General features: G+C 43.0%; 1 protein-coding gene across 1 annotated transcript; it reads right to left on the reverse strand.

Moving 5' to 3' along the window:
• Positions 1-6,289: 6,289 nt before the first annotated feature.
• On the reverse strand, positions 6,290-15,158 carry A4GNT (alpha-1,4-N-acetylglucosaminyltransferase). The gene is made up of 3 exons (XM_054483646.2): positions 14,980-15,158; positions 13,616-14,049; positions 6,290-7,617 (listed from the first exon to the last, which is right to left on the reverse strand). The coding sequence occupies exons 2-3, from the start codon at positions 14,021-14,023 to the stop codon at positions 7,003-7,005; spliced, it is 1,023 nt and encodes a 340-aa protein (XP_054339621.1). The 5' UTR covers positions 14,024-14,049; positions 14,980-15,158; the 3' UTR covers positions 6,290-7,002.
• Between the last annotated feature and the right edge of the window lie 1,426 nt (positions 15,159-16,584).

Raw genomic sequence — 16,584 nt, forward strand, 5'->3', positions numbered from 1 at the left:
ACATGAATGAACCTTGAAAACTGTCTTAGTCTATTCAGGCTGCTATAACAAAATACCATTGAGTGGGTAGCATATAAACAATAGAAGTTTTTTTCTCACAGTTCTGGAGGCTGGGAAGTCCAAAATCGAGACATTGGCAGATTCGGTGCCTGGTGAGGGCCTGTTTCCTGGTTGATAGGCTGTCATCTTCTCACTGCACCCTCACTTAGTAGAAGGGGGCTAGCTAGCTCTCTGGGGTTTCTTTCATAATCCCAATTATGAGGACTCTACCTTCATGACCTAACCACCCTCCGAAGGCCCCACCTCCCAATACCATCACCTTGGGGGTCAGGATTTCAACCCCATTTTGCAGGGACACAAACATTCAGGTCAAGGCAAAAACATATGCTAAATGAAATAAGCTGGACACAAAAAGACAGATATTGTATTATTCCACTTATACCTAGAAATATTGTATGATTCCACTTGTACCTAGAATAGTCCATTCACAGAGACAGAAAGTAGAATAGTGGTTACCAGTGGCTGGAGGAGGGGGAATGAGTAGTTATTGATTCATGAGTACAGAATCTCAGTTTGGGAATGATGAAAAAGTTCCAGAGATAAATGGTAGTGATGGTTGCACAATAATGTGAATGTACTTAATGCCACTGAATTGTACACTTGAAAATGGTTACGATGGCAAATTTTACATTATGTATAGTTTATCACAATTTTTTAAACATTAAAAAAAAAATAGTGGATGGAGCAGGGACCAGGACTAAGTTGGGATATCTGTGCACCATCTATTCAGATGGGGAATCTTGTTCCTGCCATCTTCTCCTAGTCAGGGCACTTTTTTCATCCCAGGATTTTCTGCCACCCACAAGAGCAAAGAGAAGAGTCCAGGCCTTGGGAGTCAAAGACACATCTACATTCCACCTTCCCAAGCTACATAACCCTGGGAAAGTCACGTAGCCTCTCTGACCTTTGTTTTTCTCCTCTGTAAAATGGAAAAAGTAAACTCTACCTAGAAGAGTTGTTAGAACCAAATTAGCTAAATTATATGTAAGCTCTGCCCTGGACCTACAAGTCAGTGGTGTGCCCTCCTGACTTGACACTGTGAAATCGCCTAGGACATTTGCTTCTCAGCTCTCTTCCCACTGTATCCCTGAAATTTGCAGAAAGTAGTTCTGAGGATACCTTTATGTGTGTTATTTCCACCAGCCTCCATTTCCCCATGTGTAAATAGGGTGCCCTCCTTTGCAGGGCTGGTATAAGAAACTAGACTTGACATGCACCCAGATCTACCTTAGCCAAAAACCAAATCCTGAATCTTGAACTGACTAAGACCTCATGCATGGACCCTCACACTCTTCCCTTACTGGGCCTTAGTTCAACACTCAACACAGGGAAGAGTTACTGAGTGCCTATCATGTGCCAAGTTATTTTCTTAGTCCCAAGGATACCAACAGCCTCTAGAGGACTACACCACTTGGCACTGGAAAGCCGTCATTTCTGCTGCCCACCTCTACTGCAGCACACACAAGCTCTGTCATCAGCCGTGGGGACAGGTGCATAGACCAAGGGAGACTGGCCCTAGCTGGCTAGTCCAGGAGACATTCCTGCCACCCCGAGCAGCTGGCCCATAACTGCTGGGTGGGAGGACAGGAGGATGGATTTTCAATACCCCAATGGCCCCTCACTCCCTCCTCAGCCCAGTACTAGGCACCTGCCCTCAGACCCAGCTCAGCCCCTTTCACAGACGGTCTCCCTCCTACACCTCAGGAAATAGGACACAGCCTAGGCAGCCTGTAATAGGAGTGCCCTCTGCTGCCAAATGCTGGCATCACACCTTAGAAACCTGCTCTGGATCCCACTCTCCTGAAGGGAAATGTTATCTGAGGTGTATGGGACAGGTCTCCCTGCGCTGGGATGCCGGCCACTAATGAGCCCTGAGGTGATTTTAGGTCAAATGTGTATTGTTGGGTTTTCTGTGTTGATGTATAGATAGGCAGGCATACAGTCAGAGGGGGGTTTTACATAAAATCTGGTTTGCTGGTTTCTGAAAAATCTAAGAATCTAGCAACAAAAGAAAGGCCTGCACTCTGACATGTCTAGAACTGGCAGGATCTGAGAGGAAACTCTTTCTTAGACAGATCGTACATTCTAGCCCAATCCCTGAAAAGATCACTTTGAAGGAAGTCTGAGCACTTACCGAAAAGACCTCCTTTCTCAGGAAAACGTCCCTTCTGCAAAAATGAAAATGCAGAGCTGGATAAACCTGGCCTAAGGCGTGGCTGTGATATGGCCCCTCATTGGCTGGCAGTGATGGGCGGGTGGGATCTAGAAGGAGCTGCCCCAGCTGCCTCCTGCCTGGGCTTTTGCCTTTTAGAGGAGGGATTCCTCTTTGGCAGTTTGATGAAGCCCATACATACCCTTTCCTCAGAATGGTTTTTATTTTTTTATTTTATTTATTTTTTTTTTTTTTGAGACGGAGTCTCGCTCTGTCTCCAGGCTGGAGTGCAGTGGCATGATCTCAGCTCACTGCAACCTCCGCCTCCTGGGTTCAAGCGATTCTCCTGCCTCAGCCTCCCAAGTAGCTGGGACTACAGGCGCCTGCCACCACGCCCAGCTAATTTTTGTAATTCTTAGTAGAGATGGGGTTTCACCATGTTGGTTAGGATAGTCTCGATCTCTTGACCTTGTGATCCGCCCGCCTCAGCCTCCCAAAGTGCTGAGATTATAGGTGTGAGCCACTGCGCCCGGCCTAAGAATGGTTTTAAATGCACCAAGCAAAACATAGAATTACAGAGGACATCAAAATATTGAAAATATAGCTATGAAAACATAAGAAAATGTGTAAAATAATAGCATTTTTGCTTATTAATGCATTAAATGGCAAGCTCTAGCATCTGACCTAAAAGTAGTAAGAGTGTAAACAATTATTTCAAGATATCCGTAATAACTTTAACGTGATAGGAAAAAACTGATATTTAATGACAAAGTCACAGGTTCTACTAATACTACTGTGGTTTGTGGCCTACATTCATAATTGAAAGAAATGATACATTTTGATTAGCAGCTAGTAAAAATAAAGAGTAAGTTCCCAGACCCCCAAAATCTCTTCACAGCCCCCTAAATTAAGAATCCCTGCCCCAATACCACCAAGGGGAGTGCATTAACCTTGTAACTTAGTTTAGAAGATACATCTGAGATTCAGGGTCCTGACAATTCCCTTGGGTGAGAGAGCTCTGCCTTTATTTCTTGAAGGGGAGCAGGGTGACAGAAGGGTAGGGAAGCATGGCATGAAACCCAAAAAACAAAAAAAAGACAGGTTGGATTACATAAAAATTTTGAAACATATATGGTGAAAACATCCTAAATGAGGTTAAAAAACAAAGCTAAAAAAATGCAGTGTAATGATACAGTATTAGTGACATTAATTTATAAAGAGTGCTTACAAATCAACAAGAAATAGAACAACTCAAAAGAAGAGTGGACAAAAGATGAGATGATTCATAGAATAAAAAAAATTGCCAGTTAAACGTGTAAACAACCTTACCAAAATGAACATAAAAATTACATGTTTTAAACTATTATACTGGCCAAAATTAAATAGATGTTTTAAATTGGTGAAAAGTGGGAAAATGGGCAGTTTCAAACAGCCTTCTTGAAAAATAATTATCAAAATTTAAAGTCCTCAAAAATGCAGTAATCAGGATTTTTTGCTATAGTATTATATGTGCTATTAAAATTAGAATAATCTAAGTATCCACCAATCAAATAATGATTGAGTAGATTATGTATCATGTATCCTACAATGAAACACTATGCAACCATTATAAAGAAAAAAGTATATTATATTTTGGTGTGCTAATGAAAAAAGGTACCTACGACATACACATTTTTAAAGTGAAAAACAACATACAAATAACATGTATCTTTTTTTTTTTTTAAAGACAGAATTTGGCTCTTGTTGTCCAGGCTGGAGTGCAGTGGTACAGTCTCGGCTCACTGCAACCTCCGCCTCCCAGGTTCAAGCGATTCTCCTGCCTCAGCCTCCCAAGTAGCTGGGATTACAGGTACCCACCACCACGCCTGGCTAATTTTTGTATTTTTAGTAGAGACAGGGTTTCATCATGTTGGCCAGGCTGGTGGTCTCGAACTCCTGACCTCAAGTGATCTGCCCCTCTCAGCCTCCCAAAGTGCTAGGATTACAGGCATAGGCCACCACAGCTGGCCATAACATGTATCTTATGATTCCATTTGTATTTCTTTTAACTATTTATATGAGAAACTCAGGAATGGTATTCAAAATATTTAACGAGTCTGGCACAGATACCAACCAATCAGCACTGATGCTGGCCCTTACCCTAGAGAAGGAAAGAGACAGCCCTGTTGAATTGTGGGTGGGAGTCCTGGGGAAAAAGCAAGGGCAGACAAGGTGGCAGTGCAGTGTACTTGGAAGAGACTTCTTACCAATAAGCATGAATATATATGCAGAGAAAGAGCGAGAGGTACCTACAAACATGACAGTAGTACACAACAGGCACTTTCACTTTTTGCCCCACACAATCCTATTTGAAATTCTAAGAATGAGTAGGATTTGAAAAAAAATTAATACAGGGAAAAACACCAGCATGAGCCTATTTGCAAAATGTAGCCTGATATAAACTCATGGCGTAGATTCACAAAAGGCCAGAAGGAATCCAGGGTTATCTGGGGTCCCAGGAACCTCACATTTCTTACCACTTACTACTCTTGCCATCATCACCACCACCATGTTTTGAAATGTTCTTTTTCACTAAGCAAACTGGATTCATTAAGTAATACATTATTATTTTATTTGCTACATTTTTTATTAATCAAAAACATAATTTACTGCCAGGTAAAGCTCACTATAAACATCAAATTATCATTAATGTCAAAATGAATTTGTGTATGTGTGTGCGTGTGTGTGTGTGTGTGCATTTATTTACTTATTTATTTATTTGAGATAGGGTCTCACTGTCTTGCCCAGGCTGGAGTGCAGTGGTGTGATCATAGTTCACCATAACCTAGAACCCATGGGCTCAAGTGATCCTCCTTCCTTAGCCTCCCAAGTAGCTAGGACTACAGGTGAGCCACCTTGCCTGGCTATTTGTTTTTTGTAGGGACAGGGTCTTGCTGTGTTGCCCAGTCTGATCTCAAACTCCTGGGCTCAAGCAGTTCTCCCACCGTGGCCTCCCAAAGTGCTGGCGTTATAGGCATGAGCCAATGTGCACGGCCAATTCACATATTTTTGAAATATCGAAAATATTTCTAATCAAACCCCTCAAAACCCTGTTGGTCAGGAATAGTTGAAGAACCATTTGTCATGCATTCTCCAAATGTAGAAGAGAGAGACAATGTATGTGTCCCTGCTTGTCTCTAAGACAGCTAGCCCTAGAAATCCTCACCTGTGGAGACAGTCAGGAGAGCTGAAAACCAGTAGTGGTTCCTAGGACACAACCCAAAAGACAGCCATGGGGTATGGCAGCAGGCCTCAGAGCCTGACGATGGTATCAGACATCTACAAGTCCAAAGCAAGTAGCTGTGAATAAATAAAGCTGGGGCATGAGACATGACTTGTAAATATTTTTTAATAAGATTGTCAAAGCAGTGATTTTTTTTTTTTTGATCTGGCTTTGTCACCCAGACTGAGTGCAGTGGCACGACCTTGGCTCACTGTACCCTCAACCTCCCATGTTCAGGTGATCCTCCTAACTCAGTCTCCCAGCTAGCTTGGACTACAGGCACGCATCACCACACCCGGCTAATTCTTGTATTTTTTGTAGAGACAGGGTCTCACCATCTTGCCCAGGCTGGTCTTGAACTCCTGGGCTCAGGCAATCCACCTGCCTCAGCCTCCCGAAGTGCCAGGATTACAGGTGTGAACCACTGTGCCTGGTCAGCAGTGATTCCTAAAGGGGGAAATATTAGAATAAAAGAGGGATAGATGGATATAGTTTGAAAGGGTATCATAATTTTATATTTGGGGGCAAATATAAACTTTTTTCCATAAAGCAAACTATCAAAAGGAAAGTTCTAGAAAATCTTGGCTGATAAGTGTTTGCTGAAGAAATATTAATTCTCATACCTTCTGAAAAGAAATAATAAATTATTTATTTATTTGTAATTGACAAATAAAAATTGTATATATTTATGGTGCTTTGAACATGACATTTTGAAATGCAGGAGGTAAATTTTTATGCGAATCTAAAAAGGGCAGCAATTTTAAATAGTCTGAGTTTGTAAGTTGCTTCTATGGGCCAATTATGACAGGGTTAATGTGTATATTGGAAAGAGGTAGGGTAGAGAACAGCAGACACCCTGGGGAGGGGAGGAGACTGTCCCAGGATCATGAGGCCAGGGATTAGGATATAAGTGCTGAGGACCTCATCTGCTTGATCCAGCTGTATCTGCAGCATCTAAATCAATGCTTGGCACATAGACCAGGCTCAGTTAGTATTTATTGACTGAATGCATTAATGAATGTCGAAATCAGGACTAGAAATCAAGTCTCTTTTTACCTCAGTCAATGCTCTAACAGGTCCTGGAATTAATCTTACTGTATTAAATAGAACATGTAGCAAAACTGTTAGCTGCCTATCCCAGTACCCATTTTTTCTTCCTCCTTAAACTTCCCAGCCTCTCTTGCAGCTACATCTGAGTCAGTGCAATGTAAGAGAAAGTGTTATACGGTACTTGCAGGAAGTCTTCACAAATAAAGCAAGTGCACCTTTCCTCTTTTCTTCATCCTGCTGCCTGAAATGCAAACCTGGTGGGTTGGAGGTCAAGCAGTCACATGGACCATGGGTGTATGTTTTATAGCCAGTATCATTTGGGATTGTTCTATTATAGACAGAGAAAGCTAATCCTGACTGACATTTGAGAGGTAACCCTCTGCCCACCCCCCCAAGAGACAGTGGAGATCAAGTGACAATGTGGCACTCCAGGAAATGTCCATTTCCACACTGCAGCAGCAGCAAACAAGTGTTAGCTCTATTTGTTACCTGGACCCAGCTCCCCAGTCACTGACCCCTCTGGGCCTTGAATCAGGTCCCTGTAAGTCCTGGGACAGTGCTTGCGATAGAGATTTTCCACCAGTGTGTTGCTTCCTCTAATCACAGCCCGCCCCTCCTGGTTCATGTGGTTCCACAAATGCAGGGCGTAAGAGTCATTGAAGCTTGGGTCTGTATCCCACACTTCATAGTAGCGCCTCCACTCTCGATAGGAGATGGGGTAAAATCTTTGGGGGTGTAAGAAGGATATGTTCAGACACCTGAGGTCACTCACCTCCTGGAAGTCTTCAAGTTTACACCATACCCTCAACATCCGTGTCATCAACTCAGGGCCTTGGTTGCCCCAAATGTCTGAATTATAGTGTTCAACAAAGTTTTCCATGCATTCCCACAAAAAGGGATGGTGGGGGAGGAACCCAAATACTCCATTACTAGAGTACCGAGAAGCCTGCGCAGCCAAAAAGTTCTCCTCAGGGATGGGCCTGATGGAGATGACATCGGTGTCCATGTAGATGCCACCGTATTTCCAGATGATGGCCAGGCGGGATGCATCCGAGCTGATGTGGAGCCAGTTTCTCTCTGCGCTGGCGTTGATCTGCAGGAGCAGGTGAAAATCAGCCCCAAGTAGCCAGGGGAAGAGGGAGGGGCATCACAGCAGGAGGCCAGGCCCAGAGAGGCTGGGGAGGGGTTAAAGAAGCCAGCTTCCCAAAATCCTATTTGCCACAAGCAAATTTACCAAACTTACCTCACTCTAAAATTTTTCATTTAAGTAAAAAGTTTGCAGCAATCAGTATCAATGCAATGGGAAGGTTTTAGCAGCTTTTAAAGATTTCATGAAATGGTATTTTTTTTGAAAAACATTGAAGCATTGGAAAGATAAAGAAGAAATCCAGAAAAGATTTCACAATGCACTATATGAGTCATTCTTCAACGTGGGTGTACATAAACTACAAATATGTAACTGTGGAGGAAGAACCAAATAAAGCCCTTAAAATGCTAACAACTGACAATGAAAAAAATCAGTATGCCTGCTATTTGAAAAATTGGTAAAAACAATCTTAAAATGCATACCTTTGTTCATGTATTAATTCCTTTATAATTAAAGGCATTAATTTATTGAGGGCCTATTTACTATGTGCCGAATTCTATTAAAACTGCTAAGGATACAGCAGTGAACAAACAAACAGAAACCCCTACTGGGAGGAGACAGATAATAAAAAAACATTCTGCGTTGGATGTTGACAACAACTATGAAGAAAAAAAGCTGGGTGAAGGGATTGTGAAGGGGCCAGGGTGGAGCACTGTATTACATTAGCTCCCCCAGAAACTGGAATGAAGCGGGTGGGTGAACCACGCCCATAGCTGAGAAAAGAGAGTTCCAGGAGGAGGGAACTCCTAGAAATCTCTTCTCTTGCAGTAGAGATTGTCCACCAGTGTGTTGCCTCCTCTAACCACAGACCTCCCTTCCTGGTTCATATAGTTCCACAAATGCAAGGCATAAAAGTCACTGAAGCTCAGGTCTGTATCCCAGTGAATACAAGGGCCCTGAGGCAAAAGCACACTTGCCATGTGCGGGAACAAGGAGGAGGCAGTGGGCTGAAGCAGAGCTGAGAAGGGAGTGGGGTAGGCAATGAGATCAGAATTGGAGAGGGGTGGGGAGGGAGGCCAGATCATGTAGGCTGGGGCCAAGACTGAAGTTATTTGGAAGGTTTAGAAGAAAGGAGGGAAGTGATCTCAATTACTCTTCAAAGGGTCACTCTGGCTGCTGTGTGGAAATCAGTCTGGGGTAGGGTTGGTAGATGGCAAGGGCAGAAGCAAAGGCAAGTTAGGAGTCGGTTGACATAATCCAGACAAGAGATGATGGTGCTAACAGTGGGGGTGAGGGAAGGGCACATAATGAAGATGAAGCTGGTCAGGATTTGCTAATGGGCTGGGTGTGGGTGGGAGAGAGAGGAGTCACAGATGACTGCAAAGGCTAAAATGTGGGTAAAGCAGAAAATGACTTTAAAAAGAATAAAAATAAATCAGCGTAAATGTCAATGTTCTCTTATGGAATGCTAAGATTTTGAAGAGAAATAGAAAGCAAAATGTTTTGTTTGTTTGTTTGTTCTTTAATTTTAAATACATTGGTTAAAAGGTTAAACAACCACCCCTGGCTTTTAACAAAATAAACAGTCTTTAAAATTCTGCTATCGAGTCAAATGAAAGCAGGTCAACTAAAACTTTGCAGAAATCTTCACAAGTTGTTAAAAATTGTCACATTGTGCTGGGCATGGTGGCTCACACCTGTAATCCCAGCACTTTGGGAGGCTGAAGTGGGTGGATTACCTGAAGTCAGGAGTTCGAGACCAGCCTGGCCAACGTGGTGAAGCCCCGTCTCCACTACAAATACAAAAATTAGCCAGGCGTGGTGACAGGCGCCTGTAATCCCAGCTACTAGGGAGCCTGAGACAGGAGAATCATTTGAACCTGGGAGGCGGAGGTTGCAGTGAGGAAAGATCGTGCCATTGCACTCCAGCCAGGGCCACAAGAGTGAAACTCCATCTCAAAAAAAATAAAAATAAAAATAAGCCGGGCATGGGTGGCTCATGCCTGTAATCCCAGCACTTTGGGAGGCCAAGGCGGGCAGATCACAAGGTCAGGAGTTGGAGACCAGCCTGGCCAAATTGGCCAACATAGTGAAACCCTATCTCTACTAAAAATACAAAAAAAATAGCCAGGCGTGGTGCTGGGCACCTGTAATCCCAGCTACTCCAGAGGCTGAGGCAGAAGAATCATTTGAACCTGGGAGGCGGAGGATGCAGTGAGCTGAGATTGCACCACCGGCGAGAGAGCAAGACTCCATCTCAAAAAAATAAAATAATAATTGTGACATTGTATACAATTGCCAAAAACCTAATAATAATAGCTAACATTTATCAATAATTGTTCTAAGCTCTTTTTAATCTACACAAGTCCTCAAAAATAGGTACTATGATCATTCCTATTTTTTAAGTTAAAAATTATGACCAGGGGCGGGGCACGGTGACTTACACCTGTAATCCCAGCACTTTGGGAGACCGAGGTGGGTGGATCACGAGGTCAAAAGATCGAGACCATCCTGGCCAACATGGTAAAACCCCATCTCTACTAAAAATACAAAAATTAGCTGGGCATGGTGGTGCATGCTTGTAGTCCCAGCTACTTGGGAGGCTGAGGCAGGAGAATCATTTGAACCCGAGAAGTGGAGGTTGTAGTGAGCCGAGATCGCGCCACTGCACTCCAGCCTGCGCAACAGAGCAAGACTCCATCTCAAAAAAACAAAACAAAACAAAACAAAAAACAACATAAGCACTCCAATAAGGATGACCAGCGGAAAGAGGTTTAAGGTTCTAGCTGCTCAGAGAATAGTTGCCCATCCCCACCCTATGCCCATAGTTCTCATTCCTGGGCATCATCAAGGGCTACAATAGCCCAGATCAGTGCAGAAAACCCAGTGGTCACAAGGAAGTGATGGCACCTTGGGTCTTTCCTAACAGGTGGTTCCCAGCTATCCTGTGGTGGCCTAACTGGGGAAGCACATGCCACAGCTCAGTATCCCTAGGGTATTGTGGTGTGATCCCTGTAGATGTACAGCCTACTGTAGTATCCTGCAGGCTCAGACAGAGCAAACACTTAGGAGCTCTCTAGCTCAGAGCCCATCTTGCATCTAAAATCCAACATAGTAAAATTAAGGTGCAGCTCAGAGCAATCTAAACTGTGTTCCATGGAACATCAGTGCCAAGAGATTATTTGTCACACTGAAAGAGGGTTCCATGCTCAAATAAGTTTAGGAAGTGATGGGTTGAATCCAGTTAAATTTCTTTAGTTCAGAACGATAAAGAGGCTTTAATATCCTCATGTGCATGATTCATCTGTAAGAAAAGGATGTGGTATGCAGCTTCTCCCAAAATAATTTAATTACAGATTTTTTTCAAGGAGCAAAATACAATTTAGGCAGTGTGTTAGGCTGTTCTTGCATTCCTATAAGGAAATACCTGAGACTGGGTAATTTATAAAGAAAAGAGGTTTGATTGGCTCACGGTTCTGCAGGCTGTACAGCAAGCAAAGCAACAGCATTTGCTTGGCTTCTGGGGAGGCCTCAGGGAGCTTTTACTCACAGCTGAAGGTGAAGCAGCAGTAGGCGCATCACATGGCGAGAGCAGGAGCAAGAGAGAGAGTGGGGGTGGGGAGGTAGGTGCCACACACTTTTAAACAACCAGATCTCACGAGAACCCACTCACTATCCTGAGGACAGCACCAAGTCGTGAGTGATCCACCCCCATGACCCAATTACCTCCTACCAGGCCCCACCTCCAACAATGGAATTACAATTCCACATGAGATTTGGTAAGGACATATATTCAAACTATATCAGGTAGTGTTAGTCTAGCCCAGGCATCAGGAAACTTGTAGAGTCCCAGAGCACCCTCTAGCAAGTTAGCACTGAGAGCCACAAAGACCAAGCTGGGGTGTCCCCTCCACTCCCAGAAACTGCCTCCCTACCCCTCTGCCCGCCCTGCCACTGTGCAGGGCAGTGCCACCTGCTTGTTGGGAACTCTGCTGTTGGCAGCTGCCAGCACAGTGGAAACTCAATCCATGAACTGCCCCACCTCCTCCTGATGGGTCCCAATTTGAGGACTTCAAGGCTCTTCAGAAGGAGAGATACGCACTTTGGGATCTAGAAGTCACTGGGGCCAAGAATAAACTGACCCCATGAGCCATTCCCAGCCCCAGCCCCAGCTCCTACCTTTCTGTTCCACCAGATCCCTCCCCATCATGTCTGTCACTTAGTCCAAAAAATGTCTCCAGCTGACAGCAACTAGGTACAAGCATGCCCTCCACCCAGGACAGTCCACCCAGTTCCCAGGCAAATGAGGTGGGGCAGGGAGTAGGCTAAATAATGGCTACCCAAAGACCTCAGGTCCTAATTCCTGGAACCTGTTAATGTTACCTTATATCGGAAAAGTATCTTTACAGATGTCATTAGGAACCTTAAGATGAGGAGAGTATCCTGGATGGGCCCTAAATGCAATCACAAGTGTCATTTAAAGGGAGAGACAGAGGGAGATTTTACACAAACAGAGGAAAAGAGATTTGAAGATGGAGACAGAGACTGGCGTGAGGGGCTATTAGCCAAGGAATGCCAGCAGCCACAGAAGCTTGTCAGAGGCAAGGGATCATCCTTCCCTAGGAACTCAGGAGGAAACACAGCCCTGCCAGCAGTTTGATATTGGCCCAGTGAAAATAATCTGGGACTTCTGGCCTCCAGAACTGTGAGAGAATGAATTTCTGTTGTTTTATGCCACCAGGTTGGTGGTAATTTGTTACAGCAGACGGAGGAAAGTACCACAAGTACCTTCATAATATCCTCAATTTTACCACCTTAGCCCACAAGGCCGAAAATATTTACTATCTGGCCCTATAAAGAAAAAAGTTTGCTAATATTTGCTACAGCCTATGATTAGAATTTAGACTGAACTTTATGTGGCAAGCAAATAGTATTATTTTTGCTTGTGTGTTTGTTTGAGACAGAGTCTCGCTATGTTGCCCAGGCTGGCCTTTGAACTCCTGGGCTCCAGCGATCCTCCTGCCTTGGCCTCTGGAGTAGCTGAGACTACAGGTGCATGCCAGCACACCCAATGTGAATAGTATTATTTTTATGTCAATTTTTAAACTACTTTTTGTTTTCTAAAATAATTTTATTTGTAAAATCAACACATTCTCATCACTAAATTCACTCCTAATCCAATTATACTAAAACACCTACTATTATTGTGTGTTGTATAGTTCTTTCAGGTCTTTTTTTTTTCAATAGATGTGTGTGGGTTTTTGCATAACTTAAACCGTTATAACTATTATAATTACATTATATATAATTACATTATGACATAAGGTGGTTTTAATTCCATATTGTGTTATAGTCTTCATAGGATGTCAGTTTTAAAAAATCATAGTTAAAGCCTGCATAATGGAATCATTGAGTGGTTGCACTATAATTTCTTTAAGCAAACTGATTTCAGCTCCTCTATAAGAGAAATGTTAGATTGGCACATTATTCCCTTATTATGGTTTGCTACAAACTTGGGGATTACAAAATTCCTCTGAGCTCCAGGAGTTTCTCAATCATATCTTAATACAACCCAATCTCATATCGCAGCATTTCACCGATCCTTCACAAATTTTCTACTTACATCATTTTCATGTTAAATATTGCCTGGTTTCCACTTTAGGTGCAAAAAAAAAAGTTTAACATAAGTGGATTTAAAACTGTAGTGAAAAATAAGTGTCCTATACACCTAGAAAAGATATAAAAACTCATTCAGTTAAGAATAGTCTCCAAAGTAACCAAGATCCTAAAAGAAATAAGGCTAGAAGCAAAAGACACCAGAATAAAGATGCACCTAACATAAGTCTCCCCTGTTTATTTAAATCAGCTCTCAACATGGTAAAAAGAGGGCCAAATGAGAATCAACCCAAATGTGGGTTCTAGTCCCCTCTCCTACCTGAGTCCTTACCCTCAGTTTACCCATATATACAATTCGTTGACATTTTAAGTTTCCCTAAACACTTACTTGATTGTACCATGAAAACAATGGTGTGTCTTCAAACAGCCTTTTCATATCCAAAGGGAAGAGGAAAACGTTGTCTATTGCTGAGAGGAAGGAAAAAGCTGGGTATGTGGAGTTTGAGGGCATCAGTGTGGAATCAGTAAGACCCTTCATAAAGAACACCACAGGCCACTCAGGATAAATCTTGGCAGCAGACTCTACAGAACAGGAGACCAAGTGGGGCGGCTCCATTCTCTCTGAGGTCTCTAGAAACACAATGCCACGTCTGTGGCTCAGGAGGGCTTCCAGCCCCTGGTGGGACTTGAAAGAAGGCAGGCAGAAGAGACAGCTGGACTTCAGGGTGAACTGGTAGAGGAAGCCACAGACAAGCAGTAAGGTGACTGACAGGGAGAGCTGGAGCTCCTTCCGCATGTCCTCTTCTCTGTGCCAGCCTGCTCCTTTAAATCAACACAATTGATTAAAAATCACAGCTGCAAAACCTGATAAAGATAGCACACAAGAAAATGATACATGAATATCATTTAAAAACTTAAATTTTAAATATCCTAAATAAAATATGATGAAATCAAGTCCAGCAATATTAAAAAGAAAAATGCAGCCAGGCATGGTGGCACATGCCCGTAGTCCCAACTACTAGGCAGGCTGAGGCAGGAGGATCCCCTGAGTCCAAGAGTTCAAGACTAGCTTGGGCAGCATAATGAAAATCATCACAAAAATTTTTAAAAAAAGAAAAAGAAAAAGACAAGAAATGTGTGAGAAAGAAAAATGCATCATAACCAATCAGGATTTATCTTAGATTTTAAAATGATTTGACATTAAAAATAATTAGTTAATAGGGAAAACTATTGATAAAATGCATTATCTTCACAGACTAAAGAAGAAAAGCCATGTGATCATTTTGGCTCAAGAGATGCCAAGAATGTGACTAACTTTAAGATCCATTCACAATTTTTTTAAAGTACAAGAAAACCTTCTTAAGCTGATTTTAAACAATGTCTACCAGAACATATAGCAATTATCATACTTAATATGAAACATTTGAAACATCTCATTAAGATCAGGAATATGATATGAATGTCCATTGTCATTGTCACTGACATCATTGGTTACAATCTGATAATTGTAACCAGTGCAATAAAACAAGAGAAAGGAATTTCTACTATGAATATTAAAAGAGGCAAAAGTATCTCTAGGTTCAGAAAACATAATTGAAAAACTAATAGAACTAAGAAAAAAAATTAACAAAGGAAGCAAACTGAAGGCTAAAGAGTTAAATAAATTGCCAAGATCACACAATTAGCAAGTAGCAGAGCTGTGACCGTAACTTGCATCCACCTGCCACCGAAGTCCAGACTCTGAACCGTTACCTGCAGTGCTTTCCTCACCATAAATGTTAGCTGTAACCAAGGAGAACACAGATCTCAAGTCTTGGCAGGTCTATCTTTCAAATTACATATAACCCTTTTAGAAAATACAAAACAGTGAATCAGAGCCTACCTTCTAGCTGCAAACGCAGTTAACCAGTATTTGAGGTCTTAGAAATGACAAGTTCTTCCTGCTACACTTGCTGATAAATCGCCACCCAATCTTCCAATTCAACAACACAGGGGTAAGTAAATCATTGGCAGATTGAGACTAAACACAAAAAGTTCCCAGGAAGCTCCTCCCTTTACTAAGTTCCCCCAAACACAGACACTCGGGAACAAGAGGGGTTTACCAGATTTTTAAGGTGACCCACACACTAATCCCGCCTGTTTGTGGATCTATTATGGGGGTTATAAAGGGATTATTTCACCTGGAGAAAACTGTATTCTGGCATAACCTTGAAGCCAATATATCCTGCACTTGATCGGTTTAGCTTGAATCAAAATTATGGACAGAGACCCTGTAAGGTGGTACAAACTCCCCTTTGCAAGCACAACATTTGATTAAAAGGAAAGAAAGCCCATCACCACAAATAAGCAATGAACAAAGCCCTGCAGTCCAAAGGCCCAGTGATCTAGAATGAGAAGTGATTCCCCAGTGTCAGTCACAGGGGCTGCAGGAAGGCTCCTTTTTCACCAAGGGTCCCCCTTATGGGGTATGAGCCTCCTCCCAGTCTCAGGAAGCCACCTTTGTTGTCCCCCACTGATGTGGCAGTCCCCACATTTCCCAAGGGGTTAGCACTCACCTGTGGCCTATTCCCCACTGCCCCTGAAATGAGCTCTTAGCAATCTTCTTTGGAGCCATCCTCTGCTGAAAGTCACCTGTCTTGGCCATGAGCAGGTATCCACAGTTCCCCCTGGATGCTCTAGTGTGAACAGGTAGGCCTGCTCCTGAGCAGACTTTGGATTCTAACATAGCAGGTCCTACATGAAGGGAGTTAAAGCTGCCCCACTCATTGATGGCTTCTGGTTTTCTATGTGTCCAAGGACCCCAGAAACAGCTTGTAGGTCTCCACAAACCTCTTCCTTTTGGAGCTGAATTTCTTCTCTGGACCTCATCAATTATGGGCTCAGAGTGCCTTGGCATCTTTCCGAAGTTCTCTGTAATTGGACAGATTGGTTGTTCTTTCCTATGAAGGGGAGTGGAGATTAGTACTCCTGCTCCTTGCCCAGAGGTAACTAGAGGACCCCATCTGTGGGAGTGATAACTCATTCCTGGGCCTCAGGTGGGTCACATATCTTAGTGCCTCCCAACTGCTAGCCCAGTGGCTAAAACTATTGAACAAATGGTCAAGGCAGAGATCAGTTATGTAGTTAATGGCCTTTGTCAGGTGAGGATGGATGTGAGCATCAGCAATGCAGTGAAATCCCAAGCATAAAAGTAGGACCTATCTGACCAAGAACCAAGTAGAAAGTATGATGGAAGTACCACTGAGCTTGGAGTTATGCCTCCAGCCACCACAGGCTGAGGGCACTAGACAAGCCCCTAAACTGCCCAGAGCCTCAACTCCCTTGAAAAGTGCAGAAAATTACCGACCTCAGGCTCAC

Source organism: Pongo pygmaeus, chromosome 2 (genome assembly GCF_028885625.2).
Source record: "Pongo pygmaeus isolate AG05252 chromosome 2, NHGRI_mPonPyg2-v2.0_pri, whole genome shotgun sequence".
NCBI classification, from domain to species: Eukaryota; Metazoa; Chordata; class Mammalia; order Primates; family Hominidae; genus Pongo; species Pongo pygmaeus.